The sequence below is a fragment of the Scardinius erythrophthalmus genome (genome assembly GCF_964197995.2).
Source record: "Scardinius erythrophthalmus genome assembly, chromosome: 2".
NCBI classification, from domain to species: Eukaryota; Metazoa; Chordata; class Actinopteri; order Cypriniformes; family Leuciscidae; genus Scardinius; species Scardinius erythrophthalmus.
The window spans coordinates 61,416,374-61,428,098 of NC_138222.1; the positions used below are offsets into that span (position 1 = coordinate 61,416,374).

General features: G+C 36.8%; 1 protein-coding gene across 1 annotated transcript; it reads left to right on the top strand.

Moving 5' to 3' along the window:
* Positions 1–345: 345 nt before the first annotated feature.
* On the top strand, positions 346–1,372 carry LOC308705499 (C-type mannose receptor 2-like; the record flags this gene model as incomplete). The annotated part of the gene is made up of 3 exons (XM_081390536.1): positions 346–382; positions 475–840; positions 1,005–1,372. The coding sequence occupies 3 exons, from the start codon at positions 346–348 to the stop codon at positions 1,370–1,372; spliced, it is 771 nt and encodes a 256-aa protein (XP_081246662.1).
* Positions 1,373–11,725: the final 10,353 nt, after the last annotated feature.

The following is an 11,725-nucleotide window of genomic DNA, read 5'->3' on the forward strand; positions in this document are numbered from 1 at the left end:
AGATGCAAATAAGGGGAAAGAGTTGGACAAATACACAAATAAGGAGGAAGTAAAATATGAAATGGGGGTTTTCAGAGAAATAAACAAATGACGTGATGAGCTGAATGAGGGATGAGAGCAGATATAATAATCACGTAGTTTAAATCTGCAGACAGAAACATCAGACTCAGGACAGAAACACACGACCTCTAAAGTAAGAACATGTTCATTCTTCAAACACAATTAGACTTTCAGATGTTAATATTGTCTCAATGATTGTGAATCAAGTTATGCTGATAAAATGATCATGTTTTACTTTGAAGATGAATAAGATTTTTTGAGTTTTTCAATGTTTCTTCCTCAGAAATGGACCAAACTCTTTATTTGATTCTTCTTCTCATTGGTGAGTGTGTTTGTTGTATTATTTATGGTTTATAGTTTCATCAGGTTTGACCCTGTTATGAAAAGCATTAAATCAAACGCTCTCTTTCACAGCTCTCTGCTCCGTATCTGAATGTGTTCAGCGTCAGTATCACTTTATAAACGTGGGCAAGAACTGGACTGAAGCTCAGAGATTCTGCAGAGAGAATTACACAGATCTGGCCACCGTTGACAACATGACCGACATGAACGAGCTGAAGAAGAGTGTGAATGATAGAGGTGTTCAGTCTATCTGGATTGGGCTGCAGAGGACGAGTGTTTATAAATGGCAGTGGTCAGATCAGAGTAACTCCTCATTCAGAGACTGGCATTCTGGTGAACCTAATGATGGAGGAAATGAAATCTGTGTAAAGATCTACGCTCTGGGTAAATGGTATGACGACACTTGCAACCTCCAATACCCTTTTGTGTGTCATGAAGGTGAGCAGATCCTCACAAACACACACAATCCATCCATCACCTCCAGATATCTTAAAGTTCACGCTACATGTCTGACATGACAGATTCCTCCACAGTGTTTGTTCTGCATGTTGTTTTTGATCAGTCTCTCTCTAATTTTTGCTTGTGGTTTGTTTTGTGTCCAGATAAACTGATTCTGATCAAAGAGAATCTGACGTGGCCTGAAGCTCTGAGATACTGCAGACAGAATTATACGGATCTGGTCTCGGTTCAGTCAGAAGAGATGCAGCGTCGTGTGATGAATGTGGTTAAACGTGCGTCTACTGAGGCGGTGTGGTTGGGTTTACGTCACTCCTGCACTGTGGGCCTCTGGTTCTGGGTGAGCGGAGAGACCGTGTGCTATCAGAACTGGGCTCCAGGGAACGGCACAGGAGAGGAGAACTGTGGGTCTGCAGTGAGATCTGGAGCAGTTCAGTCTGGAGGAGATCGGCGCTGGATCAGCCGTCCTGAACACGACAAACTCAACTTCATCTGCAGCAGATCTGAGGAGTGAAGGATATGTTTGTGTTCTTTCATAACTGGCAAACACTTCTTGTTCTGTTTTTATCAGTTCTTATATCAGTGTACAATGATAATTTCTGTTACTGAAGATTATTGTATGAGTCTTTTTAATATCAGATTTTGAAATAATTTTGTGCACCATATATATATATATATATATATATATATATATATATATATATATATATATATATATATATATATATATATATATATGTTTTAAAGACCCCATGAAATCAAAATAAATTTTAATATGTGGCTTTATTTACATTTTAAATTTAGTCACTTCCAGAAACACAACTCAATATTTTTGACACAGTCTGTTCAATCCAATGTACTTGCAGTCAACTAGAAAGTAGAAGATGGCTTTAAAAAACAAAAAACACATCAGTTGATTTCATGGGATCTTGGTGTTTTGCTGGTTTGGCAACTTTCTTCTGATCATTCCTGTGTTTTGCACTAGTCATGTAATTAAAAATTACTTGTTTAAAAAGTGATTGTGAGCATTGATGTTTGTCTCAATGAAATTAAATATAGTTTATTATTAAAGGAAAAAGTGGAAGTTGAATATAAAATATCTTGTGAACTGTACATCTCAACATGAATTTGTGGTATGCCACATGTACTCTAACATATGATGTTTTATTAACAAAGTTCAGGAGGAGCACGTTCAGATAATTAACACGAGTGGAGAGCTCTCAGCAATCATCGATAAGAGGTGTGTGTATATATATATATATATATATATATATATATATATATATATATATATATATATATATATATATATATATTCAGCCAGTGGCGGTTCTACATTGAATTACACCCTGGGCGAGACCCCCTTCAAGCGCCCCCCCAATCCTCCCCCCATAGCAATCATAAGAATCATAGCAAAAAGGCTAACAAATAAGATTTATACCCACCAATTAATATTGCCCCTTCATTCATGACATGGATACCGTAATCATACAGAGAAAACATAGTTGCATACCTTTATCTTTCGCTCGTTTCTTAATTGGGCACCTGATGGCTTTGACCTTTCTTGTCCATCTCTTATTTGGCACTTGACATCGACAATCAACAGATTTCCCCTGATCCCCCCATAACTGTCACTCACGACGAGTCACGACCAGAAGTCAAGACTAAACCAATTCACCTTGGTGGTGGTGACCAAGTAATCGTTTTGTATTACCTATTTTTATTAGCCATTCAGACAATTCAGAAAAACAAAAATGTGCAGGAAATATAGAGGCCTGTATTTATAATATTCTGAATGAAATGTGCGTTATTTGGAAGAAAGTCGAGGTGTGACTGACTTAAATAACTATATGGATCCCCCGTTTCCCCCCCTTGTCCGTTCCATTTGGGAGAGACCCAGAGGTGAACTGTCATCCGCGCCCGCGCCTCCGCGCCCCTTTCCCCTTCTCAAACAAACAGCTTCTGTGCACAGCATCTTCTCAGCAAGCAGGGGCGCCTGCAGCTGCAGAGGGCGCAAATTTGCCAATTCCCCACACAGTGAAATGATAGATAATAGAAAACAGCTTCGCGACGCAGATTTATTTATTTATTTATTTTTTTCTGCTCGTGCCGGCAGCGCCGCCCCCCCAAAAATGCCGCCCCGGGCGATTTCCCGGTTCGCCCGTGCCTAAAACCGCTATGTATTCAGCAGTCTCACCTCTGTTCATTGACAGATTAGCAGCATGCCTCCATCACCCCTTCTCCACACTTCTAGTCCTAACCATTTACATACTCTGAGTACTCTGGGTTCGGGCCGAACTCCCCCGGACAGCACGCCAAATACGCATTAAACTTTACTCCCTCTAATTGTATGTAAGTGTGAACTCGTGAAGTAAAGTCAGCAAACTTTGTGAAAAGGAAATATTTACAGCAAAACAATGAACACATAAAACCAAAGTTGTAAAAACTGCTTTTTCTGTAGTTTCATGACTGAAAATTAATTAAAATTAATTAATATGTTTTTGTTTTTTTTTATAAAAAACTTCTTCTGTTGTGAAAGATCACTGTAATGCATTAACATAAAGAGATCTGTGTGAAATCTTCTAAAAAATTCTACAACATCTTTTGCGTAAAAATTGAGACACACTTAGACATAAACACTCATCATACAAACCTCAAGAATGATGACAATGAAAAAAAAAGACTGGTGTGTGCAGGGCAGGACTTAGGGTGGTGGGGGCCCCTGGGCTTGAGTCACTTTCGGGCCCTACCTTCTATACATTACTTTAAATAGAACAAAATGATACATACACAAGCTATGTATTAGAGCTACACAATTCTGGATAAACTGAGAATAAAAATAGAGATCACGATTCTGAACAAACAACTAAACAAAATAACATAATTTATGTTAATTGCTTAAGTCTATAAAAATGTTTAATTAATCTGAATTATTTATTTAAAAAAAACTTGGGTTTGAATGAATGATTCAATTCCTCAATCAAATTCACTTGTTTCATAGATGAATCAGCATTTTTGAACAAATCTCCTGAATGAACGATTCAATGACAAATGTTTTTTTTAAAGTCATTTGTCGCCATCTGGTGGCATAACAATATAATCGATCCAATCGTTATTTGAAGTGCAAAGCTACTTTCAAAAGGTGACTAGTACAGTATACAGTGTTACATGTTAAAAAAAAAACCGTTATAATTTATTTATATGACCACTGATTGAAGCTTGAAAAAGTTTTTCTAATAAATAAATAATTTATTAAAAAAGTTCAAAGTGATCATGTGTTTATTGCAATGCATAAATGTCTTGGTCAGAATGAGAATAAAACACTTATTTACCTGGAAAACATATTGAAAAACAAACAAATACCTTGTAAGGTTGCAATCATAACAAATCATTTGTATTACATATAAATAGCTAAATCTATGAGTGTATAAATCTTTAAAAAAAACTGTTCTTGGTAAGTGCTGACATATTGTATAGATTATATACATCTCCAGTATACATATAGGAAGTGTTAGGCTGACTTTGACCTACAGTATGTCTACTACATCACATAAATTACAATCTTAGAGAATAATATATAACAAAATTAAATAAGCATTTTCTCATTACCATGGCATTTTAAAGATCATTAGATGTAATTTAGTACTCTAGCAAAAATACATAAATAGAACTTCATAGAACATGCCTAACTTTGTTCAAATTTAGTGGTATAGGCTAATATAAGATAGCAATTATAATATAGGAAGTGCCTTCAATTGCAAGAATATAGCAAAATAACTCATTGAACAAAGTGCAAGATAAATTGTGTGTGTGTGCAGTACGTAAGTGTTGTAGTGAAAAATCTAAACTATGCACACAAATTAGAAATGTACAGTCAATAAAATAAAATAAAAATAGTACACTATCATATCTTAAGAAAGCAAGACATCAACAACAGAATCCAGAGGCTGATCATTTAAAACAACAACAGGCAAGGTAGAGAAAGAGAGAGAAAGGTAATCAGGTTATGACTTCATGTATGACATCTCATTTTAAAGATATTAACATAGTACTATTTAGAAGTTGCATCTTCTGGATTTCTTTGCAGCAAAGTCTTTGATCAATTCAGTAAAATCCACCTTACGTAGAAGGTCACTCTCAATTGACATCAGAGTGAGATGATTTAATTTCTGCTGGACAATTGTGGATCTTAGTCTATTTTTTACTAGTTTCAGTTTGGAGAAACTGCGCTCCCCACTTGCATTTGTGACTGGTAATGTCAGGTAAAGTCTGAGAGCGACATCCACGCTTGGGAAGATGGTCTGTAGTTTTCTTTCTTTAATGCACAAAAGAAGTTCCCTAGCAGACGATGGCTCATCATGGCAGATGAATTCTTTGAACTGGATGATTTCTTCGCAAAATTCGTTTTCCAGGTCAGTGTGGTATCTCTTCTGTAGATCTGCTGCTTTTTTATGAAGATGTTCTGCAGAGAGGGTAGATATGTTGTTCAGGAAAACAAAAGTGCTGTTGAGGTCATTATAGGACTGAAAACGGCGATCAAGTTCAGCCAGCAGCCTATCCATCACAACTAGAAACACACCAGATGAGAACCGTTCTCTTCCTGATAAGTGAACCTAAGGTGTTGCAGACTCACCCACATGAGTCTTGCGTTTTCTTTGTCTTTGTGTGTCTTGTTTGTATGTTTCTGAAACGGTGGGAGACATCGCTTTTGCTTGGTCTTCAAACAAATCAAATTCATCTCTCAAACCAACAATATATTCCCGCAGTGACCTCACCAAATCAACAGCATTGCACAGGTCCAGATCTACAGCTTGAAGTGCAACACTTGTCCCATGAAAGCGTTGGAGAACATAATTCCACATAGTGCAAAGAAAAGCAGTCTCAAGCCTGTTCATTTTTTTATGCAGTGACCAAGCATCATTTTGTGTTGTCGGGTTCTGTTTGCTGTCTTCTGCAATGTTCATCAGTGACTCTTGAATATTGGCATAATTTCTGCACAGTGCCTTGGTGGCCTGTGCATGCACAGCCCACCTGGTGTCAGAGAGAGATTTTAGAGTCTCAATGCGGTGGTTTTCATTAGGCTGCAAACCTGCAGTTACCACCTTCCATCTAGCTGTGGATTTCGAGCAGAAGTTGAACAAAGTCTGAATGAAGTTAAAAAAATCGGCGGTCTCTGTGCAGCAGTTTACGCTATTAACTCCAGCCAGATTAAGCGTGTGCGCGGCGCACGGCACCCACTCTACTAGTGGATTAATGTCTTTGATGTGAGCTTGCAGCCCGTTGTACACTCCTGCCATGTTTGCGGCATTATCATAGCACTGTCCACGGCAGTTACTAATATCTATGTCCATCTCATGTAAAACTGTGAGCACTGCATCACAGAGTGCCTTCCCTGTGTGGCTAGATATAGGGAGAAATTTTAAGAATCGCTCTTCTACGAGGCCCTCGGGTGAAACATACCTTATAATAAATGTAAGCTGATCAATGTGCGTCATGTCGGGAGTTGAATCAATGCAAATGGAAAAGTACTTTGTCACTTTCACTTCAGCAATGATTTCAGAAAGCACTCTATTGCTCATTAGCTCGATAAATTCGTCACATGTTTTTGATGAGAGATATGAGGGGGTTCCTACCCCAGCATTGCCATATATCTGTATGTGTGATTTCAAGAATGGGTCGAATTCACTGATCAGTTCCAGGATTCCCATGTAATTCCCATTGTCAGCTCGACCAAATATTTCACTGGAGCCTCGGAAAGCCAATCCCCGCTCTGACAGAAATTTTACAACTGCAACCACTCTTTGCAAAACTTCACTCCAATAATTGCATTGCGACTCGAACTGCTTTTTAAGTTGAGAATCTATAACTCCGTCAACTGCTGCTCTGTTGATGTAATTAAACATAGCCTTTCTATGACTGTCACTATTCTCGTGCTCGGCAATGCGTCTGGTAGCATGTTTCCAGTCATTATAGCCAGACTCAAAAAGGGATTGACCGTCACCCTCGCCAAAAAGGCGGCAAGCAAAACAAAACACACAACCGGTGGATGGTGAGTAGAGCAACCATTCTCTGGGCAAGTACTCACCATTCAAATGCTTGCGTTTGAAATGAGTTTTAGAAAACAGTCTCTTCTGATGTTTGTAGTGGCGTTCAGAAGCCTTGACATTAGCATCCTTATTTTGAACGGACTCCGGACCTTTTCGCGCCCAATAAGCACGCACGCTTTCATCAATTTAACCCAAGCGAGCAGGATCAGTGGATAATGAATCTGTAGTTGGACATTGTTCGGTCGCTGTTTCTGACTGAAGAGATGATGATTCATTGATGGGCTCCCCTGCTCGTGAATTCAAATTGTCTCCAACCGTTTCTTCCAGCGGGTTTGGGTTGTTGTCCTCTGGATTCTCTGCTTGCACGTCAAGCTGTGGTGTCACGGGTGTAAAAAATCCAGTAATCCTTTTCATTTTACTGATAACTTCCTTTTTGCGTTGCTGTCTTTCATTCTTTAATTTTCTTTTAAGCGCGCCACTCTGATACCGTTTGTCCGCCATTACATCACTGTCACTGTCAGGTTTTTTCAACGGCAGTAAACGAGGCACTGCGTAACTGCCAATAACCAATCAGCAAACCTCAAGATGACTGACATTTAATTTAGCTAATTAAATTACATTTTTCATTGCAGGGCAGGACCAGGTAACAATGCTAGACCAATCAACAAACTTTAAATGAAAAATTAAATGACTGACATATTATTGAAAAAATCTAACGTAAACGGGCGGGGCCCCCTATTGGGCGGGGCCCATGGGCTTGAGCCCAGTCAAGCCCAATGGTAAGTCCGGCCTTGGGTGTGTGGTGAGACACTGGCACCGTTGTTCTGGGGCTTTTGTTGCTTTATCCAAGTGGACGCTCCACACTCGTGGTGGTTAAAAAACAAAAAAAACATAAATATCATGGTTTTCAACCCATTCTCACTCACTCCCAAAGTGTCAAACACTGAAGCATGGTCAAGCGCCCCCGGCGTCACTCTATAGACGAATTGGGAACTCCATTGCTTTCAATGGGAAACCTGTGGCGTCAACAACAGACACGTATTTTATCAGTAGGAAATCACGCTGAAGTCTCATTCTGAACACATCGCGATATTTGGCATCAGTTCATGAGTGCCAGATTTTGGCAAATCGTGAATCGCAAATCGCACTATAGCCTACTGCCGTTCTTGACAATGTACGTTACCTTTGTAAAAGTAGGGATTTAGCACTTACTAGCATGAAGAAGTCAAGTCAAGTCATCTTCATTTATATAGCACTTTTAACAATGTAGATTGTTTTAAAGCAGCTTTACAGAGATAAACCTATAATTTAAGGTAACAGAGATTGTTTTGGCTTTATAGCGGTTCTTTAATAAAGTTATTTTCCAGCTAAAGTTAGTTTTGATTGATTTGCTTCCGTCGCAACGATCATTTGTTATTAACCCTTTCACGCATAATGGTCACTACAGTGGACAGCTATTAAAAAAGCATTTTCTTGAATTTGCACGGGTTTTTATGGCAAAGTTGCACATCAATCTCTTCATTGGACCCTGGTGCATCATCCTATAAATTGCAACCAAGTGGCAAGCCTTTGTGTTTCGATTTTTTCCCCCTCCAAACCAAGATGGCCAAGGGTCAGTCAGACATGCCAAGTTGCTCCAGAATATCCACCCATTCCTTCTATCCTAGGAGACTCTTGTAGGTAAAAAAAATATTGCAGCATAAAGCAATATCTAATGAGTCATATCACAGTAAAATTTTCTAAGTTTTGATTTTAGATTGAGAGAAAACTCTGATTAATCACATGTCCACTGTAGTGGACGTCATGCATGCAATGGCTATATTTCAGCTACAATTCATAATTATAATGTGAATATATTTTTGAAATTTAAAACTTAAAAACTTAATATGCATTGACTTTTTCTACTGTAAATAAATGTATTTGTATTATTAGAATGTAATTTTCATTGACATCGAAAAAAGTCATGTGATTACATAATGTATGACACTTGTAATGCATTACTTTACTTGTTAGATCAAAAATTAATCTGATTTTATAATGCATGTTATTGTAATGCGTTTTTTTACTAATAACATCAAAAAGTAATCTGATTACGTAATGCATGTTACTTTTAATGCAATTCTTTACTCATAACATCAAAAAGTAATCTGATTACATAATGCATGTTACTTGTAATGCGTTTCCTTTCTCATAACATCAAAAAGTAATCTGATTATGTAATGTGCGTTATTGTAATGCATTTTTTTACTCATAACATCAAAAAGTAATCTGATTACGTAATGCATGTTACTTGTAATGCGTTTCTTTACTCGTTACATCAAAAAGTAATCTGATTAGGTAATGCACATTACTTGTAGTTAATTACTTGTTAGATCAAAAAGTAATCTGATTAGGTAATGCATGTTACTTGTAACACATTACTTTACTTGTAACATCAAAAAAGTAATCTGAATGTGTTATGCATGTTACTTGTAATGCATTACATCCAACACTGATCATTTCAGATGAGATTGAAAAAACGCAACTTGTATGAAGTTGTATGAAGCCATTGCAATATTTTGCATTTATATTTTTTGTATATATTTTATAGTTTTCACATTATTTGATATAATTGCATTGATTAGTTTGTTAAATTCACATACTTTATCTGTTTGATTATTGTCTTATATTTAATACAGTATATCTTCAGTTTAAACCAACCGCATGCTGTCCACTCAAGTGGACATCTGAAGATCTCTTTGAAAAATTTGTAAAAAAATAAAATAAAAATCAATTCTTGTTTTTCATGCCCTAAGAGCAATAAAACACATAGGAAAAAAAATCCTGACTGAGGTTATCATAATTCATGCATGAAAGGGTTAAATTAGGGGTCGCTAAGACAACACCATTCTCTCTACACAAACTTAAATTAGCGTAGATGCCATACAATAAGAATTGTATATTCTTGAATTGAGGAATTGTAGATGCCATACAATAAGAACAAATATAGACACAGGCTGTGCATGGAGAATTTAAACTCTCTTCAATACAAAGACATAACCAGTGTGAGTTCCTGTTATCACATTATATGAAGATCCACACGATTGCAAATGTGACATTGATTTTATACAACAAACGAAATATTAATATTAAGTGATGTTCATTTTCAACACAGTTGTCAGTATTTTTACAACAAAATAATAGCTCCAATGAAAGCCACAGCAGAACTGCAGCACACAGCAGTGTTTGTGAACGAATCTGCAGCTTTGAACGAATCATTAGAGTCAATGATTCAATGATTCATTCATAAATGCAGCCACTTGCTTCGTTACTGAGTGACTCACCAACTACTGGCGGTTTAATTTAATATTTAAAAGCATCATTTCGTTTTTACCATCATTGCATGTTTCTCTATTGAACATTTTTTTTATTTAAAGCATTATTAATTTTATAAAGGTATTTGTTAAGGTAAAAATACACTTATTTAAGGGGGCAAATACTGTCCCTTACTGAAAAAGGTGTGACAGAAGAGTGTGGGTACGCAGAAGAATGTTAAAGCCTCAACTCTAAAAAGTTTGAGAACCACTGGGACTGGGTTAAGGAATAGAACAAAATAAACATCAACATCAAAGCACAATACACATACCAAGGGCAGAAAGTAGGCCTAATATTCAGAGGTCACTTACAAAGTTAGGTTAAAGATACAAACTAAGAGGGATTCAAACAAATAGCATATCAAAAACTATGTAGAATTAAAGCTGCAAGCAGAATTTATCGGGGTTCAAGCATTTAACCCATTCAGACCCTGCGTCCATTACAATGGACATCACATGTCAACCCCCCTTTTTTTTACTTCTGGAGAATTTCACCTAGTTTAAAGCCTGCAGTCCATTAGATTGGACGCTTGTCATCCAATCAAATGGTAGTAAAGCTTTGCATGTAGTAATTATAGAAAAAAACACTACTTTGAAGAGAAGCATGTCAGCACTTCACTCCAAACACAGAAGCAAGCAACATTTTCTGTGGTTTTATTTACATTTTTTTATATGTTTGTCAGTATTTCATAGTTTGTATGTAAAATAGAAAGATTGAACTTATTAATTAAAGTTAAAAATCGATTGTAGAATTTCACATTTTAAATCAGGATTTTTTCAAATGTGTCTGTCCATTAGAATGGACAGTGGGTTCAAAAGCCTGTTACTGAAATCACATTCCAGTAATTGAAGTCCAGTAATGCTGATTGAAATTTCTTATATAAAAATCTATATCACAGTACCGATACATTTTTTTTTTACTTTTTCATATGCAGAATATATAGTTCTTGAAGTGCTTGAACATATAGCTGATGGAAGTATCTCAGATGTTGACTTTATGTGGAGTGATGATGAGGAAGATGGAGATGTAAGAAAAATATCCGTATTTAAAACTTTATAAAGTAAAATGACTAGCTTCCGGCCAAACGAAACATAGGATTTGACATAAATCGAAAGCGTAACTTGAAAATGAATTATTTTTTCTTACACGAACGCATCGCTTCGCTTCAATAGGCCTTTATTAACCCCCAAGAGCCATGGAGCACTTTTATCATGGATGGATGCACTTTTATGGACTTTCAAAACAGAAACAACCATTCACTGCCATTATAAAGCTTGGAAGCCAGGACATTTTTTAATATAACTACAATTGTATTCGTCTGAAAGAAGAACGATGTCATATACACCTAGAATGACTTGAGGGTGAGTAAATCATGGGCCAATTTAAATTTTTGCGTGAACTATCCCTTTATTGGTATAGTACACCCAAAAATTATATTTGTCATCACTTACTCATCCTCATGTTGT